Below are 17,363 nucleotides of genomic sequence, written 5' to 3' on the forward strand. Positions count from 1 at the left end.
TGAATTTTGCCTCAATTTTAGGTCCTTAATAAGTTTATATCTTATAATATCTTTATAGTTGGCACAGAAGCAAACCAGGTTTATTACATATTTTTATTTACCTATTTTTTTTGATCAAGGATTAGAAAACCATATTAATGTTTTAGCTGAGAATAAAAGTGTACACAAAAACAGTAAATTACTACCCATTGAAGTTAAGTCTTAGTTGAAGTAATATTCCTGTATGAGAATGGATACCTGGAAAGGTAAGATCCAGAACCAAAGAGAAGATGAGGAATAGATGGAATAATGAGAATTAGCTGAAATATATTTGGGATTTTTAACATTTTGTTAAAAAAGTATTTGGTGTCAGGCAGTGGGTCACAACCTCTTTTTCCTTTCCAAAATATCTGCAAAATACGGCATTTCCTTTACAGAGTATAACTCATTTGTTGGTAGTAATTTTCATTTGGGAGAGGTGGGCATTATTAGGATAAATCATAATTGGATTTAGAAATCCTTGAAAAAAGGGTGCTATAAGAGAAAAAGTTATTTTAATAATGTCATTGAGAAAAATGATGGCCTTTGTATAAAAGTTCACTCTAAACAGGCATGATCTGAGCTTTTAAAATACATTCTTTGTATGACTTTCTCTTTTGCAGCATCACAGGTACCAACCTTCCATGATGTTTGGTGGCTATGAGACTGTAGAAGCATATGAAGATGACCTTTATCGTGAAGAGTCATCTAGTGAACTGAGTGTTGATAGTGAAGTGGAATTTCAGCTCTACAGCCAAGTTCATTATGCCCAAGATCTTAATAATGTCATCAGGGAGGAAGAACACGGAGAGAAGAACTCTAGGGATTCTGAATCATCTAGTAGTAAGCCAAATCAGAAGAACTTAATTATCCTTTCAGACAGTGAGGTCATCCAGCTATCTGATGGGTCAGAGGTCATCACTTTGTCTGATGAAGATAGTATTTATAGATGTAGAAGAAAGAATTTCAGAGTCCAAGCAAAAGAAAAGACCCGAGGTTCTCCTCCTTCTCTTCATTCTAATGAGTTGGATGATAAGAAATATAAGAGGGATATTGAGAAACCTATACCTGGAGAGAGATCGGGTACGATCCGAGAGGTTATGATTATAGAAGTCAGTTCAAGTGAGGAGGAAGAGAGCACCGTTTCAGAAAGTGACAACGTGGAAAGCTGGATGCTGCTGGGATGCGAAGTCGATGATAAAGATGATGATATCCTCCTCAATCTTGTGGGATGTGATAACTCTGTTAATGAAGGTTAGTATCATATGGGCCATTTTGAAAAGTGTATCATCTTTAGAAGACTGCTTTTCTAGACAAAAGGAGTCTGCTCCATTTAATTCCTCACTTTTTGGTCTTGTTTTTGCCTTGTTTCTCATGAGACTCTCTTACTAATGGCTTCTCTAATGGTGGTCTGTCTGAACATCAGAAAGAGTGTATCAGAATATCCAAGACACTCTGCTTCTGCTGTAAGCAGTTTCATAGCTGCTTCTTCCTGTTGGGCTAGAGCCAGTTCTGGACCTGAAAAATTAGTCCCCCTCTCTCTCTGCTTGGTACCACAGGTAAGTACTTCATCCACTTCTGACATTGGTCCTATGCTCTTATTCAGCCAACTCTGTCGGGACTGTTTCTTCCTAAGTGATTTGCTTACCCAGGAGGTAGCCAGGTGTCAAGCATAGGGAATGACTGGTACACAGAGGATATGGAATTAATATTAAGGTTTTAGGAACTCTACAGTCAGAAAGGTAGGAAACCGAAAAGCTGAAAGTCTGCAGTCGACTGTAGGAGAGAATGCAAATTCTGAGAACCACATCATTGAGGATTGAAATTTTGGTGTTAGTTTTGTCTCCTCTCTCACGTGTACTCATCTAGTACTGATGCTTGTAGTCCCTTTCATTCCCTATATTTTATGTGTAGTGCTTACTCTCTTGCAGTAGTTTCTAAATGATTTTTTTGAAATGTCTCGTCCCTGCACACTATTAAACTGGTGGTCCTGAAATTCCCTTTTATTCATGGTACTTTACTGTTGCTCCAAACCTTTCATGGTACTCAGCTGTCCTCAGATGAAATGATGATATTGAATGTAGAGCATGCTTTGGAACTCCACTGATTGACAAACCTTTTTAAAAAGGAGCCAGACAGGAAGTATTTTAGGTTTCCAGGCCCCAGGATCTCCTAACTACTTAACTTTGCCCTTCTTGTGGACCTTAATAAATGGGGTAGTTATTTTAACAAAATCGTCTTTAGAAGAACAGCCAGCTGCCTAAGTTTTAGTGGGCCAACCCTGAGACTTTGACAACAAAAGGAAGAAAAGAAATAGAATAGTACATTGGAAAGAAATAGAATAGAACACAGCAAAATCAAGGAAAGTTTTGTCAGAATAAGGGAGATCTGGTGATGTTTTTAAGTAGAAGGAAAAAACTAGGTAAATTAGGATGAGGGACCGAGTAAGAGATGGAGTCAGGTGTGTATGTCTGAATTAGTCTTAAAAGAGAAGAGACTTACCATTAATTGGTAAGTTACCAAATATTTGTAGACTACAGAAGAACTGCATTGTTCTTTTGGGGGGGTATTGTATTTATTTTTATGAGGTAAAATTAATGCAACATAAAATTAACCATTTTAAGGTGTTCAATTCAGTGGCACTTAGTTCATTTGAAATGTTACAGAATCATTACCTCTATGTATTTCCAAAACATTTTCACCGCATCCAAAGGAAACCCTGCCTGCATTGAAGTTATTTTCATTCTTTCCTCCTCTAGACCCTGGCCACCACTAATCTTTTTTCTGTCTCTAAGGATTTTCCTATTCTGGATGTTTTATGTCAGTAGAATTTTACAATATCTGATCTTTTGTGTCTGGCTTTCATTTAGCATAATGTTTTAGAGATTTGTGCATGTTGTAGTATGTATCAGTATTTCATTTCTTTTTAAGGCTGAATAATATTCCATTCCATGAATATACCATATTTTGTTTATCCATTCATTTGTTGATGGACGTATGGACTAGTTTCATTTTTTTGGCTATTGTGAACAGTACTGCTGTGAACATTCATATTTAGGTATTTATTTGAATATCTATTTTGGGTATTCTTTTGGTTATACACCTAGGAATAGAATTACTGGTATTTCTGTGTTGTGAGGAATTGCCAAACTCTTTTCATAGTGGTTGCACTGTTGTGCATTCCTACCAGTAATGTACAAGGATTCCATTAGCTGAATTGTTTTGTCATGATAACGTGTAGCACATTTCTCCATGATTTGCACATTTCTATTGGGTAGGCTCTTTGTTATATCTTAGTTTTTTTCTCCTTGTGTTTTTTTTATAGCTCTTGCTTATGTTGGCTTATGTTTTTGTAGAATAGCTATTTTCACATAAATCTTACATGTTTTCATTTATTACATAGTTTTTAAAGAAACGTATTCTTGTGGGTATGTATTCCTTTAAAGTTTAGTGTGTGTGTATTAGTAAAAATGTTTGATACAAGACCCAAGTAGTTCTTGATTCTATACATTTGGTGTATTCTCCTATTATCCATATTGAAATTTATCCCTACTCTTTGCTTTTAGGATTTTTTTTTTCTGGTTCCAGCCAAATTGAAACAAATTCTGCAGTTCTGTAAATTAATTGGCTTGACTCTTGAAACTGTTACAGATATTCAGATACATGTCCCTATTTTGTTTCCTTGATCTGCTAATGCCATAATCCTATGTCTTTCCAGTTAGTAAGCAGTGTACTCAGTACTGATGCCTGTTTGAGAGTGTTGTTACTCTCTAATCATTACTTTCTTAAACAGATCTGGGTATAGGTCTGGTTCCGTTTGTACAGTAGTCTTTAGAGAAAAAATTTTTTCACATCAGTGGAAGTTTGTGGAAGTTCTGGCATATTTTTGAAATGATTGTTAAACAGCAGCAATAGCTTTTTTGTGTATAGCTCTCCCTCCCCTCAATCCCACCCCCCGAACTATGGCATTTTTTAAAAGATACTAATAGGCTGTAAGAGAAGGCATGATAAACTCCTTGAGGGTATGTCTTTTCTGTACTCAGAAGCCTCCCATTGTATTTAGAGTATTTCCTTGGCATTATGTGTTACTTTGCTTTTTTTAAGTTGCTAAATGAACAAACATTTATCCAGCATCTATTCTATGTAGAATACATAGAAGGGATTTAAAGTGGTTTAAAAAAACCAAACAACTCCATAGTTTTGGCCTTAAGTGGCTTGTGTTTCACTGAAGAGACAAAATATAATAAGAAGCTAAGTAATTTATTAAAGTCTCTTCACCGTGGGTGTTAAGTCTACCAAGAATAGGATTAGAGAATTCGAGGTAGTACTTGAGTGTGTGAAGGACGACACAAGCACGTACATATTTCCTGTTTACCACTGTTAAGTCTGCAGTCATGAGTGCAGCACCACTGTGGTGGAAGGTTCAGGCTCTCCACTCACACTTCAGTTTCAGTGAGATGCTTACATTTGTTTTATTTTAGTACACAATTAGAGATAATATACAGTCAGGCAGATAATACAAAATTAGGAGGCATGTTTTTTCCCCTTTCTGTTCTTCCTCCAATGTTCAGTACTTTTCTGATTTTCTGGTTCGAATTTGTTGAATAGTTTCCTGAAGTTCCACTGAGGCCTTGGGAATGTGACATACATGTAATGTGTTCAGCCTAGCCTTCCTCAGTATGTACAGTTTTATGGTGAGGGCTTTGTTTATTACAAATTCATGCCAAAACATAAGCCTTCAGTGCCCGTTAAATCTGGCTCTCGGCTTTCTCTACTGGGGGATGTAGGAGTTTATTTCTAAGGTCAAGCTGGGCTTCATTTCCTTCACTTTCTTTACTTTTTCCTAAGGCTTCTTTATATAAACAATGCCTGCTCTACCATTTGTTTTCCTTTTAATATTCTTTCTTTTTCTTTTATTATTCCCAGTAGGATTGATTGACTAAGCTATCAATTAGATACATAATAGGTTCACTTGTTTCATTTTGCTCTTGGTCTGATTATTTTTCAGTATTGCCTTTTGAACATTTATTTTGTTGTATAAGTATATAAAATGTTTATAAGGTTCCAAATTCAAATGACCAAGACCAGGTAAAATATATTAGGAAAATTCTACCTTCTATCCATTCTTCACCTTGCTCCTGCCCTTCCTGTATGGGTTAAGACGAAATTGATGATTTGCCCTTACATTAAAAAAAAACACACAAATATGTATATATCTTTGCACTCTCTCTCCCCTTAAACAGCAGCATACTATCCACACTTTGTTCCACCATATTTTCTGTTAGCAATATATCTTAGAAATGAGTCCGTAGTACTGTGTAAAGATATTTCTCATTTCTAGGACTGTGGACTCTTTGTGTCTTCTGCATTAATCTGAGCTGGATACATTAGGTGTGTAACAGATATTTTCTGGAAGTGAATGAATAGTAATTTTTTAAATTTTTTTTAAAGATTTTATTTATTTACCTTTAGAGGGGAAGGGAAGGAGAGAGGAAGAGAAATATCAATGTATGGTTGCCTCTTGTGCATCCCCCCCTGGGAACTGGCCTGCAACCCAGGCGTGTGCCCTGACTGGGAATCGAACCGCGGTTGTTTGGTTCGCAAGCCCGCGCTTAATCCACTGAGCTATGCCAGCCAGGGCCTGAATGAATAATAATTTAAAGTAGTTGATGATTCATATACTTATTGTAATCTTAAAATATATTTTAAACAAATATATAATAGTCTAAGTCTACTTCAGAAGCATGCTTTAATACTTATTCCTGGTCTTAATGTTTCCTTCTTATGTCGTTATTTTGAAAGACTTAGATTTAGCAAAAAATGAAACAGGTTCAGATTTGAAAAAGAAAATACCTTTGAAAAATGAAGAATATAGCATTTTTAAGAGCTGAAGGAGCCATACTACTTCCTAGTATGTGACTCTTATGGTGCGGAATTTGACACTAATGTAGGATGTACAGTTTGGTGCATTGCTCCTTTAGTTTGTCAGCACGAGGTGGGTACCTAGCAAATCGTAGGTGAATTTAGTTGAATATCTTTCTACCTTTGTGTACAGAGTAATTCTCTTTACGTACGTGAATTCGAAGTGGGATTGTGGCTGGATTGAAGTAAAAGCACAGCTTTTGAAATTAAAGTTGCGCTTTTAACTATTAAAGGAAGTACCGTAAGTCTTTTAACTATTTTTGTGTCAAGTCCCTTTTGCCCTAAAAAATACGCACATAAGAGTTTTCGGTACAGTTTCAGAGGATGAAGGAGGACTAATTTAGAGGCAGTTGCTGTATCCCCGGCATTTATTAGCCATTCATCCAAGACCTGGTAACTAATTAAAATTTGAGTAGAATAGGTTACCTATTTGAATTTCAGTTTTAAAAATTTGTCAATTTATTTTGTCAGTATTTACACCTATGCCTTTTTATTTTGACCTGGATCAGTGTCTACTTTGCTTGGCTAGTCCCCACTTCAGGTCTCAGTTTAAAGTGCACTTCAGAGGGGGTGACAGACATGGACACTCAGCTGGTAGTTATTATGTCACAGCTGCACCGTTGCCTAGGTGTGACTTTGGGTGACTTAATTTCTTTGTTGGTAAAATAATAAACTTAATTTTGTTAAGCTTATAAAGCTAAAATGAGATAATGGGTAGACTAAATTAATGTAATAGGGAAATATTTTGCCAAAACTCTTAAAACTACAAAATGGGTGGCAAGGCATACGCATACAAATTCCACTTTTATTTTGAGTTAAAAGTTCATAGGTTTTTTGTGTATTCAAATTGCTTTTGAAAAGCATATCTCTGGTATGGCACTTTCCATAACTAAATTTTATTTGATTTGGTGACATTTTTTATCTAATTAACACTAAATCTGAAGTTTTAAAGTCATCTCAACGCTTAACCTATGGATGCTTCCAGTGTCCACTATACCATTAAGATGTTGGGATTTAAGAATTACTGTCTATATAGTTCCTGCCTTTAGAAACCTTAAAATGCATGACTATATGGCAACTTCACTTTAATACTAGAATTAAATATATTTCTACAAATATAAGAGATATCCCGGCACAGTACATAATCATTTCCAGGTGAATGTAATAGATTTTTTAAAAAAGATTACTGGGGGCCCTGGCTTGTGTGGTTGAGTGGATTGAGCGCGGGCCTGTGAGGCAAGGGGTCACTGGTTTGATTCCTGGTCAGGGCACATGCCTGGGTTGCAGGCCAGGTCCCCAGTTGGGGACACATGAGAGACAACCACACAATGGTGTTTCTCTCCCTCTCTTTCTCCTTCCCTTCCCTTCTCTCTAAAAATAAATTAAATCTTAAAAGAAAATAAAAAAGATTACTGTGGGTAGGCAAAGTATAAGACTGAATTGAATAGTAGACCTTTGAACTGAGCCTTAAAGGATTTAGCCCTGGCTGGGTGGCTCAGTTGATTGGGACAAAAGGTTGTGGGTTCCATTCCCTGTCAGGACACGTAACCTTGGTTGTGGGTTCAGTCCGTGGTCTGCAACCAATTGGTGTTTCTCTCTCACATTGATGTTTGTCTCTCTGTCTCTCTCTAATCCTAATCTAATCTCTAATCTTTGTCTCTCTAGTAACCTTCACATAACCTCAGGTGAGGGTTAAACAAAAAAGAGAATATCTATTTAAAGTTCAGGTTAAATGCAAAGAGGAAGAATAGAAGCTGAAACCCTAATAGAAACTTGAGGTAGTGAGGTGCCATTAAAGTTTAATTAATGGCTTAATATGTGGTTAATATGATTAAACATTTTAATAGTATGGTTTTTAGACACCACCTCAGCCTAAATGTAAATGAGAGAGCATTTATGTTTTGTATATGTTCAGAATGCTAACCAGGATTTCTTGGTCATTATTTTGTTCCAATGTTTCCTACTTGTTTCTTGCTTATATATCTCCTTTCTCTTTTTCTTAAAAAAAAATTGGATGTTTTATGTAACTTTGTGGCAGATAGATTCTCTCAGGAACCAGGTGCTGTCAGTTAGTCAAAGGAGAGCTTTTTAAGTGTGTATTTTTTGCAGGGCTGTTCCAAGTAGAACATGTCTTAAATTAAAACCTCGGCATCTCATGGCTTGTGTTCTTCCTTATCTTCTTTTACATATTAACTTTAATTAATTAAATTTTGCTTTTAATACTCCTCAAATCTTTAATACTATTCCCTTCCTCCCTTTCTTGCATTCATCAACTAAGTAGTCAGCTTAATGTCAATAAGTATAGTTTCTTGAGAGTTAATGGTCTAAAGGTCATAGGGTGGGTTGCTGTTTGACATTATTCTCACTGACGAGTAGTTTAATTTCTGCCTTATAATTGAAAAATAGCCATGTGCTAGAGTTGCAGTGACCGAGAGCACCAAGGAGCGCCCTCCCTGGTGTTTTCAGCTTTTGTGAGCCTGTGCCACGCAGTTCCTAAAGCTGCTTTGAACTGTGTCTCTAGTTGTAGCATGTCACCTTACACATAACTATTGTGACGGCACCTTTTTATTTAATTTCTAATTAGCATAGTGACTTGAGCTGTTTTATTCACTGTTCCATGGTGAAGTCAAAGGGAGAGAAGAAATAAAAATGTTCAATTTCAACTTTTCTTGTGAATGGAGTGAAGTTTGAAAGCCTTGTATGGCCATTGTTCTGTAGACTGAAAATCTCATTAGAAATCCCAGAAATGCTAAGGCAGCTTTGGGTTGGATTTTTAATAACATTTTGGAATGTTGGTATTGTATGTTGCTAATTTTTGTGATTTCTCTATTGATCAGCAAGTTAGGTATGTGTTCTTGCAAAGTCAGTTTGTGACTTTTATTCTAAATTCATTTATGGTAGCTTTTCAACAGTGATAAGTAACCTATGGAGAGGATTAAATTTTCCTTTTTTGGGAGGGTGACATTTCTTTTAGAAACCGATTGGGTTTTCAGGTAAGATACACTAAATTTGTTAAAAACTGGTTAATAACAGGGTACCGTAATGTATATTTATTAAACTAATGACTTAGTTTAGTTTAGTTGCCATTATGAATTATTTACTCATCTACAGATTTCCTTTTTTTTTGGAATGGAGAAGCATAAAATTAGGTGGGCAACATTTTCATTTTTATCTCCTTGCATAGAAACTTGAATACTGATGTCTGGTTAAAGTGTTTAAATGTAACTTTCTTATAACTGTTTGCTTTAAAAGTAATGTATTGCATATAGTGATTGCTTGTTTAAAAAGCATATTTTATAGGCAGTATATTTTTATGGTCAGAAAGTAAATATGATGGGAACTACCTGTGATTAGACTGTAAAACATTTTTCACAAGAAGTACAGAAGAGAGAACATTTACCCTTTTTGTCCTGGTAACAGTAAAGGCTCATGTCTCTAAGTATGAGACCCTGTTTTTAAGACTTTGCTAAATTTATATTTAATTTTCAAGTAATTTACTGATTTCTTATCAACTCTCCCCTGGTTGTTAACACTTAAGTGAAAGTGTTGACTTAAGGGAAGTTATCCAGCCAAAAGTTTTAATCTCTCAGTCATTGTTTATTTTTGTTCTGTTATAAATTAAAGTTATTGATTGTCATGGTTAAGTTTTTGGCATTTTGAGTTCTTTGCCAGATTGTTGTTGATTCTGCTTATAATACATAAATATTTTAATTGTGCATCCACCATGTATATAGTCATATTTTTAATTACACAAATATACTGTGCTTAAGAATGTCAAAAGGAATAGACTGGACTTTTTTAGTTTTTAAATCTTGATCTGATAGCATGAGCTGTCAGATGTAATTCTGGGGATAAGGATCATTTTTGTAATACAGATTTGGATTCAAATGTAAGTGAAATGTAATGCTAATAATTGATTATTTTAAAGTGGATCTTGTTTCCTAAATTACAGCTTTTCTTTCTAGGATGTTTTTACCTTAGAATTTCAGCTTTTGTCATAGCTTTGAAAATTGTCAGTGGTGGACTTGAGAGCATCTGTCCTTTTGCAAATTGATTTTAAGGGAAGACAGCACAATTCTACAATGGGGAAATAATTTGTACTCTCCTCCCCTGTTTTTGCCCAAGTATATAACTAATTTATAATTACCTCAATATGAAAGTTTGGCTGTTTAGAGCTGCTTATTGAGAGAAGGTGTTTTTATTGGCAGTTCCCTTGAAGTGGTTAGGTCACATTTGATTTTGCTTTTTAACTGAATAGAGCCTCTAACAGAATTATTTAGGGAGAGCCCTAATTTCTAGAAAACCTTTCAATATTCTTTCCATATTTGTAGTTTATGAGACATTTTAAAGATGTGGGGAATAGACTGCTTATAGCTGTTAAATAAGATTACCAAATAATTGAAAAATTATGCCTTGCTGAGTCAGGTGAGAGTAATTCAGAATCCAGAGGAAAATGGCAAATACATTTAATTGAAGAAAGGTTTTATTTAAAGAAAAGGTGTGCAATTGCATTAATTCTGTAAGTTACTCCTTATATTGCTCTAGTCTCTTTTTTTAGTGTGAAATGATCTGATTTAAACAAAAGTGAACCTTTGTCAGTGGTTTTACTTAGAAATAGTATTACTTTCCACATTTAAGGAAGATTTTTAAATGCCAGTACAATTTTATTGTTGTTCCATGTACTTGAAAATGACCTTACTCCTGTGTAATTAGTATTTTGCTTTTCAGTCTGTGTCCTGTGTCTACTTCAGCTATTTTGGTTTGTTTGAAAAATAATAGAAGTTTTGTGGGAGGATAAATATAACTTAAATATTGCTGTAAATATGTCCTTACTCTATTATTGATTGATTTTATGTGTATAAAATGTTTCCCTAAAACAGTTCCCAATATTCAGGATGTTTTTAGATAGGTGAGTTACTGGTAAAATTTATTAGATTCTAAGTTGTGGAATATTTGCAGTGGTTTTTAACACCATGACTGTTTGGGTTGTTGTATGAGTCCTTTTATTCTTCTGTTTGAAATGCTCTAGTTTGGGAAGTTTCCTTTATCAGATTTAACAGATGAAATGTAATGGTTGTACCATTATGATCTGATTTTTAAGGCGTTTCAGTTAGTTTAGCTTCAGTGTGTCGGTCTTCACGGGTCGGTCAAAGAGGAGCCGTCTGATTGCCTCCACCTAGGTTAACGTCAGGAGCCAAGGGTCTGATCTCTGACTTTGCTTTCTTTCGTTAAAATTTTCAGTTGCTTTAACATTATTTAAGTTTGGAGAGAGAGAGTTGTGAAGTGTTTCTGATTTGCTGATTCTCAGAATAAAACAATGGGAATCCTTTCTCTTCCTTTAGATATGTCACATGTATATGCATATTTTGATTTAAGGGGAAAAGCCTAATCTTTATGGTACTAAGTGGATAATACTTATTTTTTAAATTATTAAAACTAATAAAGTTTGTTTGGAAATCTCAGAGGTCTTTAGTAGTGTACCTGCAGCCTCCGCAGTCCCTTTTTATCTCTGCAGATTCCCCTGCCCATTGTGCCTGTTTGCCCTAATTTAAATTTCCCATGGCTTTGGGTTGCAGACTTGGTTTTCTGCAAGAGTGCCCATGCTTACATGGTCATATATTCTGGGTGACTTTTCCACTTTTTCTTTTTTGTTATTTTGTTGATTGCTAAAGGGAAAGAGGATTTTTTAAAAAAACTTGTTCCTTTGTTTTGATCTTTCTTCCTTAGCCCATCTATTTGTGTGTTTGTGTTGTTTTGCAGATTGGGGAGAATTATTGTGTGGATTTAGATCCATGGGGACTAGCAGGGAAGAACTAAACTAATTTTGTTCTTGGTTTTGTTTTCTAAATAACAGTAGCAATTTAATTTTTGAGCCAGTGAGAAACTCAAAAGATATGTTAGCTTTATGCATGAAATTGATAGAAAATTATTAATCCCCAAATTTTCTATTCATGGTTGCTCTACTGTTGGAATAAAAATTTTATGTTATAGTTGAATTAAGTGAATACCAGAAATACTAATTAGCAGTAAGTAGTACTGTTACAGGTTTTTAATTTAAATATTACTGTATATTCATAAGATATTCATAGGAAATCAGTTGTAATCTGATATGTGATATCGCTTACATTCAGTTTTTCTTGTCATGGTGTGTATATATTCAGATAGACATGAATATACATTTGATTTGAGATGGTACATTTCTAACTTGACCAGATTTTAAAAATTTGCCTGTTCCTGCAGAATATGCTTATTTTTCAAATGCGAAGGATTTTGCTTTATGAAACAACTTCATGCTTCTGAGTGTTGTCATTGGAGACATAGTATGGTGGTTTGAATCCCAGTGATTGGTCACTGTTGGAGGGGAAGTAGAGTCCTTTAACCCTAACTTCTCCTCAAAAGATGTTTTCATTAGTATGTAAAGGCTTTAAAATATCAAGTTACTGTGATTCAAGCTACTTCTCTCTTAAATTTGTTTTGTGAGGATGCCCTCATACGATAGCATTAAGTGAATTTTGTGTTTATTAATGTAAAATAATAAAATATCTTTTTTAGCATTTAAAAAAATTATGATAATTTCCAACTATACCGTGGAAAATGATGTTGTGATATACTATTAACTGATAGGCTAAGAGAACTTCATAATGTTGATAAACAGTATGAAAAAGGATCAATTTTGATATGCGTAATTTTAGGGTTCTTGTTTGTTCAATTGATTACACTCCATGGCCGTGTCTTTCCGGGTATTTGTTAAGCACATTGGGAATTGAAGCAAGGGCAGGCCTTTTTTTATGCCTGCTAATTGTAGGTTTTTTCTTGTGGATTTTAGTGCTCCTAGACTATGGAATTTATTTATAGAATGTGTTATTATCAAGAAAGAAATGGCATTATTGAATTTTTGTTTTCTTTGACTATTTTTTTAGTTATGTATTTCACATTTTGATTTCTATCTAATGCTGTCTCAAGAAGCAATTTCTCTGAAAATCAGTGAGTTTCAAACAAGGAAGAAAATACATCCTAAGTCTAATTAGCTATTGTATTATCCATGGCAGTTACAGAGGTTTCATAAGTGTGTAAAATTACTCTCCTTAATTTTGATTGGTACTTTTAAAGGTATTTTGTTTACATTTGGTAGTCATATGTAATTATTGAGAAATACTAACCTCAAAAATATATTTATTTTTAGTATTCACATCAGTGTATAATCTGTGCTATGAAAACTGATTTAACTGTGAAAGTGTACAGCTTTAAAAATAACAGACTCTCTCCGTTAGTGCATTTTACTAAATGTTTGTGTAAAATGTTACTAGTTCTTAGAGCTCATGGCACAGATTTGTGGTATGTGGCTATAATAGGAGAGCACTATGGAACAGGACTTGAAATTTATTTAGGAAAGGACAGACTGGTGAAGTGCTTTCATGCTCTGAAAAAACTTCACAGTCATCAGACAACTTTTTTTTTAAGGTCATGATTGCTTGATTCCTTTTCCAGTCTTTATTTGAAACTCTCGTTTTGTAGGATTTTTTTTGTTCTCCCTCCCTTTTGGCAGTGGGCAGAAGATTCTCTTTAAACTGAGTGGCTCAATACATAAGTAACTAATAAAGTGTAATGGAAATACTTTTATTCTTGATACTTTTTAGATCCAAAAATGCCACAAAGGTAAGCTGATGTTTATTGTGTGGTGGGGAAACCTTTCCAAGCTTTCTGTTTTAAAAGGTAGGCTCTGCAGTAGAGTTTGAAACAGGGTTGTTTGTGGTACTTTACAGCTCTCTGACTGCTTGGTAGGTTTGAGGTGCTTCTGTGTTGCAGTGTTCTAGTTGGTTGTTGGTATTTCCTGGGACGGACTGAACTGGGTGTGAGAGAAGATAGGGGCTGAGCGCACAAGAACTGGCAGAAGGAAAGGCTCATTCCCCAAATGTTGCCACTCGACAGGTGGAGATACATGCTGTTACAGATTTTCGGAAAGAATGCCTGAACTCTTTTTTTCTCAGAGTTCACCTGAACTTTGACATATTTCACAAAGTTCAATTGTGATAAGTTTTAAAATTTTGACTCTCACCTTCCTCCTAAATTAATTTAAACCGTTACAAAATTAAGCAAAGAATCACTGATGATGATTGCTGATATTCAGTGAAGTTATTGTGTTAAGTAATAGTTCTTTGACTATGGTATTTTTTCCATTTTATTAGTATGATAAGCTAAAATTACAAAAGGTCTATAAGAATGCAAAAATTGAATTCTGTAAAATTTTTGTATTTTGTTGTAGAGACAGTGTGTTTTGGTACATAATAATTTTATTCCTTAGTGTTGGCAGGACATCTATTGGCCTCCAGTATATAGAAAATTTAGACCTTTTAATTTTAAATATTGTAAATTAACTGGAGTCATACTTTTTTTAAAAAGCAAAAACTTGAAGCAAATGCATAAAATATACTAGTGTTGGTTTATTTAGATTTTCAGCAATTAGACTTGGTGAAGTAGGACTAAGGCCTGGGGCTTTATTTTATTTAAGAACATAATTTAAAAAATATGAATACTAGAACTAGAGAAATCTTGTCAAGTATAGCAAATCCATAATTATTTTAAATCACTAGGGAGGGAGGTATGAGATGCAAACATCATCTTTGTTGGGAATCATAAACTGTTTGGAAAAGGATGAAAGGGGAAAAGTAATCTGATTTCAGGTAGATTTGTATCATTTTGACGTGCGTTGCTGATGGGTTCATGTCACAACAGCTGGCAAAACTTCACAGAAGTATCAGGTGTATTTTAATTCAGTAGGCTTGCTGAAAACTTTTGTGATAACATCTAGAAAAATTTATATAGAGAATTTTTCTATTTAAAAACTTAGTGATTTAGGTGACAGATGAGAAATCATCTGGGTGCTTTGTCTTAATTTCGGTTGTTCATGTTAATTTAGGCATTTTCTTATTATCTGTTTAAATTTACTTACAGTGGCATATTATTGCTGGGATATAGTCTTACTGTTCCAGTTACATTTCATCCATCTGTGACATTTTATCAGCCAGCTCTCACTAGTTTATTGTTCTTTTGGTTGTTGGGTACAGACTTCAAGTCTAAAGTAAGAGCTAGTGTGTATTACAGTATATGTAACCATTTCTAATTGGACCTGTTACTGTAAAGAAGGCTGACAAATGTATATGACTAGCCCACCCTTTCTGGAGCAGTTGAGAACAGGCCTCAGAAGACTCAAAGGAATTCTTTTAACTCCTAGCAGGGCCACGGGGTCAATGTCAGATTTAGTCATGCTGTTATTTTAGCCCAGTGGTCCAGAGAGATGACTGAAAAGTGAGTCTTTTATTTCTTTTTTTGTGTGGTTATTAACAGGATTAAATGTAAGCCATTGTGTACTTAGTACCAATTAGTTTCTCATCTGAGAGGTTCATTATGATTTTTTGTCAGACTTTGTCTTGTAATATTTGTTTCATTGTTTGATTAGTTAAGGGGCTGAATGGATTAAAGAAAAGTTTTATAGCAGTGCTTTTAAATTCATTGAGGGTTTTAATAAATAGTCAAGTTTTCAGATATGTAGACCTTGATTGAAAAATGGACCACATTGAAAATTGGCGTGGAAAATGGTGAAGTTAAATAAATTATTTAAAATTTTCCTTTTCATGCATATTTTCTTTAGTCTTAAAGATAGGTTGTCTTTATTATATCATAATACTTTCATATTTGTAGAACTCTGCTTCATATTCTTATGCATACTTTTAAAATTTATGTTCCGTTTGCTGTGAGTGGAAAAAATGACTGTTTGGGAGGCACACAGACCAAAAAACTCCAAAATTAAAAAAACTTTCCAATTTCTAGATTAGAAGCACAGATCATGTTATTAAAAACAGAACATAATAATTCTAAAATAATTATCAGGAATAAAGAAAACTTAAATTAAAGGGAAGTAGCCTGAAAGTTGATTCTTTATGTGGTTATAAATAATAAAAATGCTTATTAATAATAATAAAAATGCTTATTATTTTTTGGTCCTTGACTTAAAGAAATTCTTATTAAAGTAAGTGTTTCATTCACTAACATGTTTCATTTAAAACATTGAGATATTTCAGTAAATTTTTGGACAAAAATTGTTTTTATGAATTGGATCAGAGATGCTGCTTTCAATTAAAAGCAGGGAATGTAACCCAGAATTAAAATAGAAAGATTATTTTGTTAGTAGAAAATTGTCTGGGACAGTAGGTCTTACATCTTGTTGTTGGAGTATGTAACGCACATTGTCCCAGGTACTCACCTTGAAATGGAAATGCCTGCAGCCTGATTCAGGCTTGACATTAAGTTCCTTTTTGATACATTTAAAATGGTAAATGTTTATTTAAACAAGTACAATTACTATTTTAACTTAGTCTGTTAGAAGAGCTGCTTGATTTATCTCACATTTCTAGGTGAACCATATTTAAATACTATAGCCTCTAAACCCTTTGCTTACTGCCAAAGTTTTTAAAGTACCTAGGTTACTTTATTGTGGAGTTGGTTATTGAAGATTTTATCATTGAAATAATTATGAAGCATATAAAGTCTGACATAAAGTTTTTTTTTAATTTTGTTTCAGGCATAATGAATGTATAGCCTTTGCTTTTTAGTATTTATGTACTGAATTTCTGAGAAACACATAGAAGTATGTTATTTTTCTTACTTTTCTCTTTTAATTCTAATTTGGAAAGAATTTAGAGCTTCTAAATGATAAACCTTATTTCTGATCTTATTATCTTACCAAATTATACCTGCTTTATTATTGTTTAGCAATTGATTTCTTTCTCTTTTTACCTCTGCTTTTAAAACTAAAAATGTGTGGTTGTGGTATTAAATTGCTGGAAGATTTTTAGTTAACAGGATGTAAGTTAATAATAACTTTCTCTTGTGATTTGTTATTTATCAAATGGCAAAGTAGTTTTTTTTGAGCGATAAATTCAGTTTTTGCTACTCAACATGTCCATAACATGTTTGGGAAGTAAGAAGGAAGTCTTTAGTACGATGGACTATCTTAAAGTTTGAATTAGCTTTAGGTGTCTAATAAGTTGGTCCAGAAATTAACATTCAAGTAACTATGGGAAGTATAAAGGTAAACAACAGGCTATTCTAAAGATAATTCATTAGAACTTCTGTTTCTTTAGCATCTTAAACAGTGACTGCTATAAGCAATTGAATCATATATGTCAATTTAGTAAATACTCACATTCTCAATAACATTCAGCCACATTCCTTATAATTGCTACCCAAACACCCTGAAACTATGCTATTTTACAACCAGTACAATGGAAATTTAGGAACTTAGAGTAATGCTATTTCATCATAAGACCACTACAAAATATTCTTTTCTTGGTAAAGTTCTAGGGATAATTGACGTTGCAATGTGATTGAAAAATGTTTTGCCCCATAGAAACTTTTATACTTTG

The 17,363-nt window shown here is 34.0% G+C and overlaps 1 protein-coding gene across 2 annotated transcripts in view; it reads left to right on the forward strand.

Annotated features, from left to right (window-relative positions):
- Window positions 1-17,363, forward strand: part of ZCCHC7 (zinc finger CCHC-type containing 7) — a 214,872-nt gene that overhangs the window by 4,785 nt on the left and 192,724 nt on the right. For both annotated transcript variants that reach the window (XM_037036012.1, XM_037036011.1), the window contains exon 2: window positions 642-1,272. In XM_037036012.1, the coding sequence (XP_036891907.1) occupies window positions 663-1,272 (610 nt within the window). In that variant the 5' untranslated portion in view covers window positions 642-662. The remainder of the gene's footprint in view (window positions 1-641; window positions 1,273-17,363) is intronic.

This window comes from Sturnira hondurensis, unplaced genomic scaffold (assembly GCF_014824575.4).
Source record: "Sturnira hondurensis isolate 20B ecotype Veracruz unplaced genomic scaffold, ASM1482457v3 Scaffold0022566, whole genome shotgun sequence".
In the NCBI taxonomy this organism is placed as follows: domain Eukaryota; kingdom Metazoa; phylum Chordata; class Mammalia; order Chiroptera; family Phyllostomidae; genus Sturnira; species Sturnira hondurensis.